The sequence below is a fragment of the Acomys russatus genome, chromosome 7, assembly GCF_903995435.1.
Source record: "Acomys russatus chromosome 7, mAcoRus1.1, whole genome shotgun sequence".
Taxonomy (NCBI): Eukaryota; Metazoa; Chordata; class Mammalia; order Rodentia; family Muridae; genus Acomys; species Acomys russatus.
The window spans coordinates 30,257,163-30,275,233 of NC_067143.1; the positions used below are offsets into that span (position 1 = coordinate 30,257,163).

Below are 18,071 nucleotides of genomic sequence, written 5' to 3' on the forward strand. Positions count from 1 at the left end.
GCAACCAAAAGTCCCTAATTAACATGCCTAATGAAAATCAAACACCTTATCCTAACACAGCCCCCACCCCCACCCCACTTAACCTTTATGAATCTCCATCTGCCTATGGGCCACATCTGTCTCCTTTCTATCCAGAAACAGTCCTTTGTCCTTACCACTCTACCTGGACAAATACTCTTTCCCTCTCCCTTGACTCTTTTCTCTCCCCTATTCCCTTTCCCTTCTTCCTTTTCTTCTATCTCCTGTCTTTGTCCCTTATGCCTGTCCTCTGTCACTCTGGGGCAAATAAGTCTCCTTTGTACTGAGAACTTGATCTTGAGGCACCTTGAGCAGACTTCTCAAGATCCCTACACATGGGCTGTAGAACAAAGCAACTTCACAGATCTAAGTTTACAGTCTTGTTAATCGAGCACTGTGGACCTGATGCTCTTCACACGCACAGCTGAACTGCCCTGGGTGTTGTGCGCACCCTCCAGAAACCACCTAGGAAGTAAGGTGATGCTGTCTGAACCTAGGAAATGCCTGGGGTACCAGTCTGCAGGTTAAGGCCAGAACCAGCTCTGGGTTGTCATTTTTTCTCTTTATTGTTGGGTACAGTATAAGAGCAGAAACTTTACTCAGACATCAGCTTTCAGGAAAGTTCAGACATCTTCAGTTTGGGGGTAAATTCAAATGAGTCAAAAACCACAGGCCACTCACTCTCACTTCCTTAGCCAGTACCAGGAAAGAAGACTGCCATCTGCCTACTGGATCCAAAGAAATGTTGGCTCAGAGGCTTCTAAGAAATCTACCGTTGGTTGAAGAAGAAGAAGAAGAAGAAGAAGAAGAAGAAGAAGAAGAAGAAGAAGAAGAAGAAGAAGAAGAAGAAGAAGAAGAAGAAGAAGAAGCTGCTCAGTAATTAACAGTTATAGCTAACCGTAGCCACCAGTTCACCATCAACAATCAGTGCTCACTTGAACTCTGCTGAGGGGAAAGGGGATCTTCGGTGTTGAAGGAGGAGGAGGAGAAAAAAAAGAAGAGGAGATAAACTTCATCATTAGCTTCACTATTGCACAAAGCTTGAGTATACTGAAAAATTACATTATGCACAGCAGGCATATCCATTTTCTATTTGTCAGCTGTCCCTCAGTGTAGATGAAGGAGAGAGCTCAGAAGACCCAGCCTCTTCATCCTTCTGACAGTTGTTTCGTCACAGGAAGCCTACAGGCATTTTTCAATCACTGCAAGACTAGCCTAAGGCTGTACCTCCTCCTGACTACTCTAAGCATTCTCTGTGGGAGAAGAGGTTTCTGTTCACAGAAGCCACTGGACTGTTGCTCATCTCTTGTGGCCCAAAGCACCTTCTCTGAGGCCAACTGTGCATTCAAACAAAGTATAAACCTCAATTTATAAACTAGGCTATTGAGGGGATCAAGGGGCTGACATGAGCTAGAACTTACCTTAAAGCCATGGTGAACCAAACCACAGCCAGAAGCAGGGTGTTCATTCTGTAGGGCCCCATCACACAGTACAAGGCGTTATCCCAGACCTAAGACCCATACCAGAGAAGAACCGTTAAAGGAAGGCACAGTGACCAGGTGGCACAGAGAGCACATTCCTCAGATTTGCTAATAGATTGCCTGGGACATCACAGAAAGGGGGGGCAGCCCATCCTCTCCCAGAGGAAGAAGCCCTGTCCAGCTTTCAACATCAACAACCCTGGAGTATTTCCCCTGGGTACATGGAATTTTGGTAAATGCAACCAAAAGCACACCAAGTTGGGGTTCCAAGGCATCCAGCAACTTGCAGCAGTCAATTCTACACTGCCCTCAACTCTGCAAGCAGGGTGACACTTCAAATGTTTATTAGCCATAAAGCATGAGCCTATGGAGTCTCAATAGACACCAGCTGGCTGCCTCAGGGCTCCATAGCTGGCCTGATCCTTTATAACTCCTTCCCAAAGTCAACTAAAATCCCAGCATCATTGATTTTCATCTTAACTTACTATGAATTACTTAAAAAGAAGTTGCTGTAGAGAAGGAGGTGGAAAGAAGGATGCTTACTAAACTATCAAAAACCGTAGCCTTGAGAAAGAGCAGCAGGAAAAGACATTACTATTTAAAGCACTCACATCTCTAGACACAGGGCCAGTTTAGAGATGGCCCTGCACAGAGCAGAACCTTCCTCGTGGCTGGTTCTCTCTGTCACACTGCCTTAGTTTAAGGATGCTTGCGTGGTCTTTTCTCTCCACTCACTGAAATAACAGACTCCCATGGAGACACCCTTCCCTCTAAAAATGTCTTCACAAATTGTACCTGTTTGAAAATGGTCATGAACCTGACCAGCCAGCGCTGGTACCAAGTTCCTGTTGAACTCTGGATCTCGATGAATTCATCCATTTGCTTGGGGGTTTTGATGTGGGACACCTGGAAAGCAAAGATGGACGTGACTGTCTCAACAGCATTTATCTTTACTTTTTTTTTTTCTTTTTAAATATTTACTTTAATGTCATTTACTTTATTGGATTATCTAGAATTTAAAAAGTGAATGATAATGATAATCCTTTAGTTATGATTTTAATAAAGATTTGCACGGTGGCTCTCAGGGAACTGCCCCAGGTGGGTATGTCTGACTGCAAGCAAAATGAACTATAAGTTTTTCAGCAAATCATGCCATTGAGAAATGTATATCACCAGGTCTACAGTATGTTGACTGACCAAAGCTGATGTTGCCTTAAAATTCATACTTCTATAACTAGTGGATATAAAAAATATCGGGGAAATTTCAAACACAAGCAGGCAACAGTATGAGGGAGGGACGTTGAGACTTAAGATGTTTTAGAAACACAACAGAATGAGAGGAATCGTGGCTTCCTTGACATCCCAGTTTCCTTGGTTATAAAGGAGAGTTCTGGAGTCAGGTAAAGTGGAATACATTTATATTCCCCTCAAACTGTTAAAAAAAAAAAAAACCCGGAAACCCTATGTAAACATCCCCCCCAACCCCTACTTATCATAACAGAGACTTTCAAGGCAACCTGATTTCTAAACTAGCCTTTGAATTGTAGACCTGGTCAGTGCTAAGGAAGACTCCTGATCCTGTAAACTCTTTTAGTCCACAGTGCAGACACTCTCCCTGAACTCACAGGACCAGGAGAGGGGTGTGGTCACTAAAACTCAAAAGGATTTTCTATCTGTCCTCTAACAAAGTGTTTGAGTAGGAATAAAACAGATCCGAGTTCTCCATCTCTTCCTTCAGCCAATGAGCTGAGAATGTGAAGGAACAAAGAAGAAACATAGATGAGGCTGGATAACCTTCAGGAAGGCCAGGTTCCCGCTCAACAGCCTGCTGACACATCTGTACTCTGAATCTCCCCGCTGCAGCTGCTGACAGTCACATCTGTACGCTGAGCAGCTAGCTGCACGGCCTGTGAAAATGCTCTTTCGACTGGGGTTATCCTGGGAAGGGGACAAGGGCTCTGCAGAAGAACTCGGCAGAAGCAGATGGAGCAGGGCTCCAAATCGTCTAAGCCCATGGACATCCTAGCACCAGACACTGCCAAAGGAGACCAAAAAGAAAGGATGGCATCCGGTTCGAAAACCCCTGATAAAGCACGCTCTACGTCACCAACGTAGCCGCAGTGGTGTACATTTGCTTTGCTTTGCTCCTTAAGGGAAATAACACCCTGTTCCTGGGCTTTGAGGGAGTGGGCGTGTTGATTTCCAGCACAAGAGCTCTAATTTACAATTAATTAGAACATTTACTTTGGTGCCACGGAGAACAGCATATGGCCCGTGTTCCTGTTTACCCCTGCAGAACACGAGCTCTGAGCATAATGCTCCAAGTCCCTGACCCTCCAAAGTTTCTCTGCAGGGAAAGCTGCAGGCTGGAGCTGCCCAGGCGCGTGGGAGGCACACATCGGAGCTGCAAAAGCCTGCAGCTCAGAGGTCAAGCAAGAGGTGAGCTCTCAGCCAAACAGCTTCAGAGCCAACCTGCTCTTCTGCTTGGGCCGCTGAGCACACTTAATGAGTGCTTTAGTGAGGGGAGGCACACAGAGCTGGTGGCTTTGTTCAGGTGGACTGAGTGTGCACCCGCTACTGATGGCCAGTGTCAGCCCAGCTGCCTGAGGTCAGTGAGGTCTGTAATCCCTCCTTCCCTCTTTTACTTCCCTTCCCTTCAATTCCCGTTTCCCTCTCTTCCTTCCACTTTCCCCTTCCCTCCCCTCTCCCTTCTTTCTCTCTCCCTCCCTTCCTCCTTTGCTTCCTCCCCCCCCCCCCCCCCCCCGTTTTCTTCTTCCTTCCCTCTTCTTCCTCCTCTTACCCACCTTCTTTCCTTTTCCCTGAACCATCCAGTCACCCACTTCAGCCCAGCCTATGATCAACAAGTCGGTTTGGAACCTATAACCTTTAGTTCCTCTTTCCTACTAGGTTAAAAAAAAAAAAAAAAGCCAAAACGCCAAAAGCAGAAGTGACATACATGTTGGGGTAAGGCAGCTGCAGCATCTGAAAGCCCCTGCATTCTGACCTCCGTGGGCTTTCTTCCCAGTGTGCTCCCATCCCTGACAAGACGAACTCTGTTCCTAAAGCTTAGCTTCTGCCTTTAGAAGTTGGAGTTTTCATTGGCTGCATCATCTCAAACTTCTTAGGAGAATACAAACCAGCTGACTGCCCCAACTTCACCCTAGGAAACCCTCAGAGGAATCCCAATCGCCTTGGGGTTGGAGCTGCAGACTTGCAAATCACTCTCTGTTCAGATAAACGTCTAATTGTAATGTGCCATAGCGTGTCTCTTTGCATTTTGCCAAGTGAAAATGTGGGATCACTTTTCTACAGAAGATATCAGTCTCATAAGCCAGGTTTTCAGAAGAATTCCTTACAGAAGTCACAGCCCAATTACCCTGGGAGAGGCTTCTGTGCTAAAAGCGAGGAAGCATAAGCTGAGAATCCAGAGAGTACAGTCCCTTGGAATGAAGAACACAAGTGCATGTTCGTGTGTGTGTGTGTGTGTGTGTGTGTGTGTGTGTGTGTGTGTGTGTTGTAGAAAGGAACTTTCTATCATGACACCTCTTAGGAGAGTCCATAGTTGTGATAAATCCACAGGAATCCTAGCAACACACTCAGACTTCAAAACCAAATAGCCGACTATGCACAAACCACAGAAATTTTCCTGTTCCATAGCATTCAGTGCATGGTGGGGAGGAGGAGATCAATTCACAAAAAAAAAGAGGTTTAAGAAAAGGGAAAAAGAAACTGACAAACTGGAGTCAAGTGAGCAGCAACCAAGGTGGAAGTAACTCCAATGAAGACAGCTCCGAGTTTGTCCTGCTGGGCCCAACACCCTGGGTTCACTTGTAAGCAGCATCAGGCACTACAAAAAACACTTTGGTACGCACTCCAACCCTAATAAGGAGATTCTCAAGGACCTGGCTGACAGGCTGAAACTAACAGAAAGAGAAATTGAAACATGGTTCCTTTTTCCGCAGGAACAAGATGAAGCTCACAAAGTTGTCCAAGGCCAACAGAGCAAAGCTGAGGTATAGTGTTCACAAGCCCAATAAGCATCACCATATTAGATTAAGCCTCATGTTCCTCCAAATCAAAGTGACGGAGCTCCACCCGTTAGCAAGATGGACAATCAGGCAGAACCCCAAGGAGTCCCCCCAAAACAACAACCCTGGGCTCCCTGAAGCTTTGGAAGCCTTGGGGAGGCTCACACTCACTTCTGGCTACCAAATCAGAGATGGCAGGCATGTCACAGGATTCCTGACTCCCTAGTGTTAGCTCTTTTTTTGTTAAGTGTTTTTCAACTTGCTTGTTGGGGAAGGGGCAGGGGTGTTGGGTTTTTATGCCTATCGATGGTAGATTAATAGTAAAGCTTGCTACTCATAGGGGAAAGGGGGAAGGGGGCAGCTGGAAGAAAGGAAGGGCAAAGCTATGTCATCAACTTTTCAGTAACACCACCAAATTTACAAATGCTTGCTGCAGGTGGTGGGTGGGTGTGTGTCTGGATATGCTCTCTATGCCAGGTTAATATGGTCCAAAAGCCATTGCAAGCTGAGATGGATTCAGAGACCGGAGGAAAAGGGATGGCTATGGAACCATCTCCCTGGATGAACTGGGAGCTGGGACTTGCCTGGGCTGTGGAACAGAGCAAAGAGGAGGGCTGCAGGAATGATGCAGTGGATGAGCATCCGCCCTGACGCCTGAGTTCTGCAAGTGTAGCCTACCTATGCATCACAGTCCACCAGAGAATGTGCAGGGCTGGATGGCTGGGAGGGCCGTTGACCCTTAACATCTCATGTGGAGTATTTCTGTTGTTTGTTCTTCATGGTAAGTTTTACTAATGAAACTATTGGTCCCATAAAAGGACAAGTGAAAGTATCTAGGAGAACAAACAGAAATAATGGTAGCAGAAAAAAAAGAGGTAGGTTGGGAGGACGGGGATATTGCTAATATACACAGTAGACATGTTTATAAATATTTAAAAATAATTTTAAATTAAAAGCAAAATAAAATGTCTATTATTGTAAATAATTTAGGAGCATTAGAACTGGGTAAGCATGCCGTTAAGCAGTTTTCTATAAAGATTGTAATGAGCTAATTGATGCAAAACATACATCATAACATTTTTCATAACTATTAATATTTTGTAATGCTCCAAAGCAGTCACTGTTTCGGGTGCTTTGTTTTATCTCTGTAGTAACTGTCTTCAGAGACATGTTATCTGCCTTTCCCCATGAGGAAACTCAAGTGCCACCCTGTGACCCTGCCTGAGACTCCAGGGCTCTAAGCAGCAACAGCAGCAGCAGCAGCAGCAGATTAACAAGGAGAAAAGTTAGGGAGTGGGAGCAAGGTGGGAGTTTATCCAGGAAGGCTTCTCAGAGGAAACGGATTTGAAATGGGTCTGAAAGGATGTTTATAAGTGCAGGCGGATCGCTGTGAGTTCGAGGCCATCATGGTCTAGAAAACGAGTCTAGGACAGCCAAGGCTACACGGGAAACCCTGTCTTGGAAAAAAAAAGGTGCAGGTGTGAAGAGCTGCCTGAGGCAAGCCTTGCTTGTGTTTGGCTACAACACATGACAAGCAGCAGCACAGACCTCTCTGTGTAAGAGACACCTTTGTGGAAATTACCACTTCCTGGTTCTTTAACCCAGGCTAATAGCCAGTGCTCATAGGGTGGGGAGAAATGGGTAGCCTGCTACTTGCTACTTGGATTTTGAAGAGTAACAAAACTCTAATGAGATGTAGCTTAGGAATTCATCTCAAGCTAGTATTTAAGTATTTAGAAATACATATGTACATGCATACATGTATAAAATAGTAATTAATTTTTAAAAAGAGGCCAGGAATTTGAAAGACAGCAAGAAGGAATATATGAGAGGGTTTTGAGGGAGTAAAGGGAAGGGGGGGGTGGAATATTGGGATTATATTATAATCTCAAAAATAAAATAAATAATTAAAAAATCAATGGCATCGGAGCCAGTAATTTTTTTAAATTTTTTTATTAATTTATTCTTGTTACATCTCAATGGTTATCCCATCCCTTGTATCCTCCCATTCTTCCCTCCCTCCCATTTTCCCATTACTCTCCTCCCCTATGACTGTTCCTGAGGGGGATTTCCTCCCCCTGTATATGCTCATAGGGTATCAAGTCTCTTCTTGGTAACCTGCTGTCCTTCCTCTGAGTGCCACCAGGTCTCCCCCTCCAGGGGACATGGTCAAATGTGAGGCACCAGAGTACGTGAGAAAGTCATATCCCACTCTCCACTCAACTGTGGAGAATGTTCTGACCATTGGCTAGGTCTGGGTAGGGGTTTAAAGTTTACTGCCTGTATTGTCCTTGGAGCCAGTAATTTTATTTCTACAGAACATGAAGGAACAGGAGCTAGGTGGACGAGAGGGCTTATCACAATGATATGTATAGAAACTAGGCAATAAAATAGTGTAAACAAACTTCTGACATTAGGGACACGTTGAAAACAATGTTAATGTTCTGAGTGCTGACTTTCATTAACATAATGGAATCATTCATTAAAACAGTAGTGTGAGAGGCTAATGGGGAAAAGTAATGGCTATGGATATATGAGGCAACATCCAAAATGCTGGTGCATGCCGCTAATATAATACAAAATCTTCATGTGTACATATGTTCACGGGAATATAGCTAGTCTTATCTTTAAAAAAAAAAATCACTCATTTTCACTTTTGTTGAGAGGGTGCTCATAGAGGCCAGAAGAGGGAGTCAAATTCCCTGTACTGAAGTTACAGTGAGCTGTCACGTGGAGCTGGAAACTAAACCCCAGTCTACACAAGAACAAACAGCACGTGCTCTTAACAGTGAGCCACCTCTCCAACCCCAGTGTTTTTTTCTCTTTCTCTCTTGATTGTTTAGTGTGTGTGCACACATGAATACATCTGTATGTCTGTGTGTGTCTATGTGTGTGTGTTTGTGTGTGTGTGAGTGGATGTGTGTCTCTGTGTGTGTGCATGTGTCTGTGTGCACTTGTGTGTCTGAGTCTGTGTGCCTGTGTCTGTGAGAGCACGTGTTCTGTGTGTGTGTTTGTGCATGTCTGTGTGTCTCTGTGAATGTGTGTATATTTCTGTGTATGTGTCTGTGTGTGCACATGTGTCTGTGTGTGTGCATGTGTGTGCATGTGTGTGTGCACATGTGTGTCTCTGTGTGTGTGTTTGTGTGTGTCTGTGTATTTGTGTGTGTGCATGCATGTGCATGCATACACACGCTTTCTTACTGTGGTCTCCAAGGATCAAATTCAGGGCCTCGTGTCTGTGCAGCAAGCACTCTACTGGCTGAAGCATCTCCTCAGCCTTGCACGTCGGTGGCTAAATTTCCGGATTTTTGCTCAGGCGATGCTATCAGAAAAAGATAGCAAAAACTACCTAGGCCTGGCAAGGTGGGTAAAATGTTTAATGAGTAGAGGCACTTGCACAGCGCAGCCCAATGAACGGAATTTGATGCTTGGATCCCACAAGGTGGTAGGAGAGAACTGACTCCAACGTGTATGCTGTGGTACGCATGCACCTGTACACACACACACACACACACACACACACACACACACACACACTACAAATAATAATTCTGATGAAGAGATCTTTCAGGTGGGAAAGTGATAGAAATGTTAAAGGAATACTTTTCTTTCAACACAGTGGCAAAGTGCCTTGTTGGTGCAGGCTAGCACACTCACCGTGAACACCTTCTCAGGGGTCCCCTTTGCCCTCATGTTGGTGTCATGGACCTGCTTGAGAATCATCCAGGCTTCATCATGTTTGCCCATCTGGAAAAAATCCAAAAGTAGAGACATGAAAATTCATGGCTGCATATGCCTCCTTTTTTTTTTTTTTTTGGTTTTTTTCGAGACAGGGTTTCTCTGTAGCCTTGACCATCCTGGACTCACTATGTAGACCAGGCTTGCCTCGAACTCACAGCGATCTGATCCACCTGCCTCTGCCTCCTGAGTGCTGGGATTAAAGGTGTATGCCACCACGCCTCCTTTTTATTGGGACCTATTAGGCACAGGTAAAGCCTACCAGCCTGCACTGACAGGACAACGAGGGTATGACTTCAAGGGGAAGAGGCCACACGCCATCCTCACTATGTGTAACTGTTCTCAGTGTAGTAACTTGGAGGAGACCATGGAGAAGAGCCATGCTCCTCACTAACAAGGCAACCCAAAAGGTAATATATCATGTGTGAGGTCCTAAGTACCAGCCCACACTGTCTCTGCACTGTAGAATGTGGCCTTATTCAGAATGAAGATTGCTGTGGATGAAATTAGTTAATGTCAGTTCATCCTGCAATGGAGGAGTCCCCAGCCCTGTTGGACTGGCAGCATCCTTGTGAAGAACAGGGATAGCTCCTTGTCTGGCCTGCTAATACCTTCATTTTGTGCTTCGCAGTCATGGACAAATTTGTTGAGGTCATCCTCTGGTTCTTTGTTAGGGCGTCCATAAGAAATGCGTGGACAAAGGATGCTGGCTAAAAACTGCCTGCCCTATGTGACTGCTAAGTGGGATGCAAGAGAGAACTCAGCATAGATCATCGTGGCAATAGTCACTGACGAGACTGATCTGGGAACTGAGGCTTTGTGAGACTGAGTCCTGTCACCCAGTGCCAGCCCCCACTGTCTGACCAGGGCAGGCACACGAGCCCCCAGAGTTGGAAGCTCCTAAGATCAGCAGCAGCTTTCTAGTGGGTAGAGGCCCTGTAGAGATGAGCTCACTGTGGCCACGCAAAAAAAAAAAAAAAAAAAACAAACAAACAAACAAAAAACAAACAAACAGCATGAAAATGTGAAGGGCCTCCTATTCGGGACCTCCATGAGGAGGTAGCACCATGAGGCAAGACAGGATCTGTCCCTCAGTACCCTCCAAGCCTGAGGAAAGGTCCCTGCCTGTTGCACCATGACCTGCCCCATCACCAAATGGAAGAGAGTGATAGGTAATGATAAGAAAACTCACAGGGCATGGTGGCGCATGCCTTTAATGCCAGCACTCAGGAGGCAGAGGCAGGGAGATTGCTGTGAGTTCGAGGCCAGCCTGGTCTACAAAGCGAATCCAGGACAGCCAAGGCTAACACAGAGAGACCCTGTCTTTAGAAAGAAAGAAAGAAAGAAAGAAAGAAAGAAAGAAAGAAAGAAAGAAAGAAAGAAAGAAAGAAAGCTCATCAACAAAGGAAAGTGTACAGCAGGCAGGGATTGAGGGAACAAGACCAGGAATCCTGGGACTGCTAAAGACTCACCTCCAGCAGGAACCTGGGGCTCTCTGGCATGAACTTCAGTGCCACCATGGACACAGTGCAGGGCAGAGCACAGACGATGACGAACACTCTCCAGCTGTGGAAGTGGTAATTGGTCCCCATGCTGAAGCCCCAGCCTGTAAGAAGCAGAAGGTTTGTGGAAGAGGCTTTCCCACTGCAGAGAAAACAGAAAGCCAGCTCCAAAGCTCAAGGCCATGCCAGACTTTTGGAAGAAGCTGCTGAAAAAAAAAATACAGATTCCCTGTTTGCCTCGAAAAAGCTTCTCAGTTATGCATCTGGGATATGAGCTGTGAGTCTGCATTTTGACAAACCCTGAGCCCTGGGCCTACCTGACATTTACAGAGCCTTATATAAATGTATAAATAGAAAAACATCCCCAGTCAAAGGTGGGGCATGTGTGTGTGCTTATATTCTCAGTATTCAAGTGGCTGAGACAGGAGGATTACTGTCAGTCATGGAGAAACTTTGTTTAAAAGAAAAAGAACCTAATGTCTTACTTTTGCCTTTATCCCCCACCGCCATCCTCCACTCAATGCTCCCACCCCCAGCCCCCATTCGCTACCCCATACCCCCACCCCCATCCCTACCTCCTACCCCTCACTCCCACTCCCCACCTTTCACCTGGGGTCTCATATGCCTGGAACTCACTGTGTAGTTAGTCAAGGATTACCTTGAACATCTTTATCTAAAATATTTATTTATTTTTATTTTATGTGTATGTTTGCCTGCATGTGTGTATATATGTGCATCATGTGTATGTCTCACACATAAGGAGGTCAGAAGAGGGTATCAGATGCCCAGAACTTGATTTATGAATGGTTGTGAGCCACCACATGGGTGCTGAGAACCGAAGATAAATAAGCGCTCTTAACCACTAAGCCATCTCTCCAGCTCTAACCAGGAACTTGTGATCCTCCTGCCTCTGCCTCCCACAAACTGGGATTTCAGGATGCACCACTAGACCCAGTTTATATGTTGTTGGGCCTAAATTCAGGGCTTTGTGCATGCTGGACCAACACGGTGCTAATAGAGCTACACCCTGAGTCCCATGTAGACATGTAATGTTTAGAGAACAAACTGTTATCTGAGGCTGTTCTACCAGCGTACCTCCACAAACAGTGGCCTAGGAGGCATTCTCATCAGATGCCCTTCTCTTCCTACTCAACAAGTGGCACCACACCAAATGGTAGAGACGCCCCAGACTGCCACAGTCAAAAAGGGATGCTCTTATCTAAGTCACAGGCATTTTGGGATTGAGTGCTGAGGCCATAGTCTGGTTGGGAGAGGGATTTGGGGGAGTCAGGAAACACTCTTGGTATTAGGCCAGAGTAGGCTTTACAGTGGTCCAGGGGTCAGGGTTCCCTCCTACCCAAGTCAAAGAACAAAGCCAGCTCCAAGTGATTCCACTGAGCAGGCTTCCTTGCCACACTTTGCAAAGCACCACACATCCAACATGGCTGTATATGTTTTCCTAAGCAGCCATTCTTCTTTATTCAAATGAATCCCCACCACTGAAAGCCCGGTGGGGTTGGGGTGGGGGTAGTGGGGGTAGTGGGGACTAGGTCCTATTCTAGGATACATTCAAAAGGCAGTTTTAAGACTTTTTTAGTGTGTAATCACTGCATGACGTGATGTGTTTCATCAGGACATTTTCATTCGAGCATGTCTATACTCACAGCCCATTATCCTGTCATGTACCCCTTCCCTAGAATCCCTTTTATCTTCCCAAGTTGTCCCCTTCTACTCTCACATTGCACATACATAGTTTAGTGTAGGCTGTACATATGAAAGAAAACATGCAATATTTGTCTGAGTCTGTCTAAGGTTTACTTATGATAATCTCCAACTCCATCCATTTTCTTTCCAATGACACAATTCTGTTCTCATTCATGGCTGAATAGGTCTTCAGTATATCTACACCATATTTGCTTTACCCATGATCTGTTGATGGACATACAGGCTGGTTCCATATCCTAGCTACTCTGAGTCACACTATGGTAAACATAGATGTGGTTATGGTAAACAGACCTCTACAGTATGCTAACATGCATTCGTTTGGATATTCGCCCAGGAATGGTATAACTGAGTCATAGGAGAGCCTTAGTTTTATTTATTTATTTATGTATTTCTTCTTCCTTTTGGGGGTGAGGGTACAGAATCCTCTGCTGTGATTCCCACAGTAGTTGTGCTAGTTTACTCAAACATTAACTTTAAATGCCCTCATGAGTAGTCAACTCCCTTCTTTTAAGGAGCAGCTACACAATGGGAAGAGCTTGGGCTTTTGTAGTCACAGAGGTCAGAGTTCAAATCCTGACCACATCATTATCTTAATGGGTCTTCACAGCTGCAGATTGCGGATAATGGTCCCCTGCAAGCTTGCTAGGCATGCCTGTTCCTGGCAACCCATAATGACTCACCTGCCTCAGACGGGATTCAACATTTTCAGAAGTAACTACATGGCATTTAGTGTGAGAGTTGCTGAATAAAATCAATGGTTACTTTTGAAAAGCAAAGGCTGAGGTTACAATACCCCTCAGGGCTTATCTGAAAACAGCTCAATTGGCATTTTAATAGGTAAAGCCTAAGAAATAAGTACACTCTCTCCTAATGTTTAGAAAAGGTAGCAACTACCTTTTGGATGTAAAACCACACACTTTATGGCTGGCTCTGGTGCTGGTGGGAAGCTCATATCTTGAATTTTCTATGACTACCTTCATGGTTCAACTTGCGTTTCCACAGTAGACTTCTAACTCACATATGCTGGACCTACATACTTTTCCTACTAGATGCACAACTGAGCAACGATAGCAAAACAGGAGTGCAGGTGGTGAGATATGTCCCCTTAGGCAGATTTGACCCAAGTGAGGGCGCTCATACCTCATCCAGTGTATGCCATTAAAAACAAACTTCTTTTTTCACAGCCTGATCTCTCCCTGTCTCATTGGGGTTGGTTTATTTTACCATAATTTTAATTAAAAAGCCTTTACTTCCTTCTAGGAGTAACACTGGTCAAAGAAAGATAAAATCACAGCAATATTTACACAAAGCATAGCAATATTTAAACACCCTCGGCTCAGGTCCAAACATGGTTCTGGCATCACTAGAAGCAAAGTTGATCAAAACTTCTCAGGGAGTCGAACTCAAATGGATGACCTTGAATGACGGACCGACACTGGTGCATTTATAAAGTACCCTGCATCAGAAAGGCTTTTCCTTTATGATCCTATGTGTGAAATATCTAACATCCAGTATTCCCTCATGCTTCTGTGGCTTTTCTCGTGACTTCAGTCCTTTGTGTTTATTGAGTTCATTAGACACATCTTTGGGGCCTTAAACCGAATAAAATTAAGTGCTGAACTGCCTCCAAATATTTGAAACAATATTAATTCCGAGGCATGCATTGTTCTGCTGGCTGATCTTTCAGCTTGCCCTACTTTCCTCTGTTGGGATTTTAGAAACATCTGGCGGGATTGACTACAAGAATCAGTCTTCCATCATATGCCCATTCGTTTTTAGTTTTTGCTGGGACATGGTTCTCAAAAGAAGAAGAAGAAGAAGAAGAAGAAGAAGAAGAAGAAGAAGAAGAAGAAGAAGAAGAAGAAGAAGAAGAGGAAGAAGAAGAGGAAGAAGAAGAAGAAGAAGAAGAAGAAGAAGAAGAAGAAGAAGAAGAAGAAGAAGAAGAAGAAGAAGTCAAAGGTTTTTTTCTCCATGAATCAGTTGTCCAAAATTCTGGAACCAAGGCTCTCATCACCGTTCTTGCAAGCGCAACTAAATGGGTTACAGAAGTTGTGCATATGCAAGCCTCTGTCTCCTTCCTAGAGTCACCCTTCACATTTGTTAGAGGACAGATGTCTCAAACATATTAGGAAATGCCATCAAATGTTGTTTCGCTGCACATCCAACATCTGCTCCTGGTAAAACGGCGCTTAAAGTAAATAATTGCTCTTGTTGTACTCTGATTCTCCTGCACTGTGTCTAGAATAGTTTTCCTCTAAGCTAATTCCTGTTTTGATTAAACCTCTGCTTCTATATTGAGTATAAAAGTTAAAAGTCACAGGTTCCATACAGGCCTACAACTAAAAAAAGTTCTTATCCATTTGGTGTAAAACATTTAGGTCACAAGCCAGCAGTGACCAGACAGCAACCATGTGGTTCTCTCCACATGGCCTTTCATTTGGTCTCATTCTCTCCCTACCTCAATTTTTTTTTTAATAAAGTCTTAGAAACCAGATGTTTAGCACATGGCTACAATTCCAGGGAAGACACAGAAGAAGGGGAACTACTGCACATTCGAGGCCAACAGGGCCACAACATAAAGTCCTGTCTTTAAAAAAGCAGAAACAAAACAAGCAAACAAAAAACTAACGCAGGTTGTAACGATCACTGTGACTCAACTCCTCTGACAGCATCCATCCCTACCCTTCCTTTCCCCCTTCCCCCACTGAGCTGCAGGAACATGGCATGGGTGGGAAAGGAAGTACTTCTAACCCAGCCAGGACCTGCATCAGCCAGTATTTGGTGACTGGCTAAGGTGAGAACATGGCTTAGGCTGCTCCAATCAGAGGAAGTCACACCTTCTCTGCCTGCTGTCTGAGTTGAGGACATCCTTTTGTGCATGTACTCTGTAAACAGGTAGGTTAGAATGGCTACTCCTTCCATGAAGAAAGCTAGCCCCAGTGCTAAGATCACCTAGGAAACATTCTGAACACTGCTTGCATCCCTCGGAGTCACTGTACTTCAAGCTGACAGGAGGTCTATGGTGAATTCTTTTCACTTCTTTCCCCTGTTTTGTAAGTGATAGAGCCATGGCTGTAAGGAAAGGGAGGAGTGACCCATACTGCACACCACTGCTAATTTCACTCAGATTTATTCAGAACAAATACTGATTTACTTTTATCCAGATTTTTCCTCATCAAAAAGTTTTTTAATAAGTTCATTTCAGTCTGCCATGCTACTGTAGTGCTAACACATTTGGATAAGTTAACAGAAGAAGTCATCTTTTATAAAGAATGGCACCATAAATTAATTAATTAATTAATTTTTATTTTTAGAACCGTATAACCATTTAAAGTGTGTACCTGGCAAAGGCTAGAATGGCCTTCTATTAGACATATGCAATTTTATATCTAAAGTCATGAAAACCTGCCAAATGACAGAATTGCCAGGAAATACCTCTTTTCTTCACTAGACCTATTCATAACTTGTCCTATTTCTAGTGATAGAAAATCTAGTAGGTTCTCAAATATTAAAAATGACCACAACAACCCTTTTTTTTCTTCTATTTTCTAGCCTCCCAGCTAGCCTGCCTTTCCCAGCATCCATCACAGTAGTGTTCGTTATGCCACAGGTACGGGGCCAGCAGAACATGAGTGGAGGTGATAAGTTACATTTCCTGGCCTGCCCCTAAAAAGCCTGCACAGAACAGCCCATGCTCCTTCTCAAGTGAAAGACAACACAACGCCACTTCCCACGTCCCCATGACAGAATACCTGGCACAAGCAACTTAAGGAAGAAAGTTTTTATTCTGACTCACAGTTCAGAACTCATAGTGCATTGTAGCAGAGAAGATATGGTGGGGACAGTTCACAGCTGTAGCAGCAGAAACATAAGATGACTTGTCACATTGCAGCAGGAAACACAGAGCTCAAGCCAGAACTAGGGCCAGACCATAAACCCCTATCCTACCCCATGGGCCTAAGTCTACCAGTTAGACACCATGTCCAAAAGGTTTACAACCACACTAAACAGCACCGCCAGCTGAGAACAACCTGTTGGAACCAGGTGACCTCATGGGGGACATTTCACACCCAAAACGTAACATGCTACAAGCCATCTGTCTAAGATGGTCTAATTGCATGATATAAGCTCAAGAATTACTGATGGAGCAGAGCCATAAGCAAACCAGAAACATCAGCCTGACTTTACAGGGGAAAGACACTTCTGTTGTTTCTTCTAAAAACCTCAAAGTCACTGAAACTTCTGGGTCTATCAGTTTACCACAGACGCACACCCAATGCCACCCCCCAACCAATGCAGCAGGCATTATCAACACTGGACCTGCTTCTTACAAGGGTGTACACCAGCCTCCCTGAGCTCAGCACATACTAGAGAGTCAGATCCAAAATAAGAAAATGGCATGTGCCATCACTACTTGTCTTCAGGATTTTAGAGTACCACAGAGAATATACCTACAAACAACATTTTGAAAAAAAAAAAAAGTTTTGAAGGATGCTGATGACGTTACCCAGAACACTCAAAAGACATCATAAAACTCAAAACTTCTGTTTTTCCCCATTTACCACTCAACAAACTGATAGTAAAGTCAGTGTTGCCAGGCCTCTCTATAGGGATCAGTTTTTACCTACTGGGGGTAATAAAAGGGCTCTTGATGACTGAATGTCTGTGGATTGCTCCACTTCTGTAGACAAGCAACAAGGACATTAAGAGTGAAAGTGGTATGTTTCATCATAGTGTCAAGATGCAAAAATTAGCATACTAAAATCAGCAGTGCTACCTCATACCAATAATAAATTTACAAAGACACTTTTTAATCCTATTCACAATAGCTTCAGAAATACCCATAAATAAACTCAGCAAAGGAAGTGAAGGGTCTGTATTATAAAAATAACAATGACAAAAGAGAAAGAAAAGAAACTGAAGAATACATAGATAAAAAGACTCATGCTCAAGGGTTTGATTGGTAGAATTAATACCATTAAAATGGCCATGTTACCAAACATCTACAGATTCAGTGAAGTTTCAATTAAAATCCCAATGATATCCTACACAGAACTAAAAACAAAAGTTCTAAAATCAATATGAAATCACAAAAACCCCTGAAGAGGCAAAATAATCCTTAAAAAGAGCAATGGAGTATCCTAACACCTGAGTTCAAATTACAGACAGAGCCACAGTGACAGAGAATGGGGCTGGCACCAAAAACAGACACGTAAATTAATCAAAGGAGAACAGAAGACTCAGCTACCTCAAACTCAGTTTCAGCAAATACGTCAGAAGCATACTTTGGTGGAAAGACAGCCTTTTAAGCAAACCTCGATTTTCACAGGCTTCTACTAGAAAGTAGATCCATACCTTTCCACCTGAACGGAAGTCAATTCAAAACAGATCAAAGGCTTCAATGAAACACATAAAATTGCTAGACAGAAATGGAGGTAAAATACTTAAAGATACAGGTTTAGGCAAGGAGTTTCTGAAAAGGACTCTAACAACATAGGGTATGACCGCAACAACTAACAGACCGAGTTGTACAAAATTAAAATATTTCATCACAACAATAGAAAAAAAATCATCAAAGT

The 18,071-nt window shown here is 44.0% G+C and overlaps 1 protein-coding gene across 1 annotated transcript in view; it reads right to left on the minus strand.

Moving 5' to 3' along the window:
- The window catches only part of Sv2b (synaptic vesicle glycoprotein 2B), a 72,108-nt gene that overhangs the window by 28,097 nt on the left and 25,940 nt on the right, over positions 1-18,071 (minus strand). The window contains exons 4-7 of the mRNA XM_051148732.1: positions 10,738-10,871; positions 9,185-9,274; positions 2,295-2,405; positions 1,440-1,528 (exon numbers count right to left, since the gene is read on the minus strand). Coding sequence (XP_051004689.1) covers positions 1,440-1,528; positions 2,295-2,405; positions 9,185-9,274; positions 10,738-10,871 — 424 coding nt within the window. The remainder of the gene's footprint in view (positions 1-1,439; positions 1,529-2,294; positions 2,406-9,184; positions 9,275-10,737; positions 10,872-18,071) is intronic.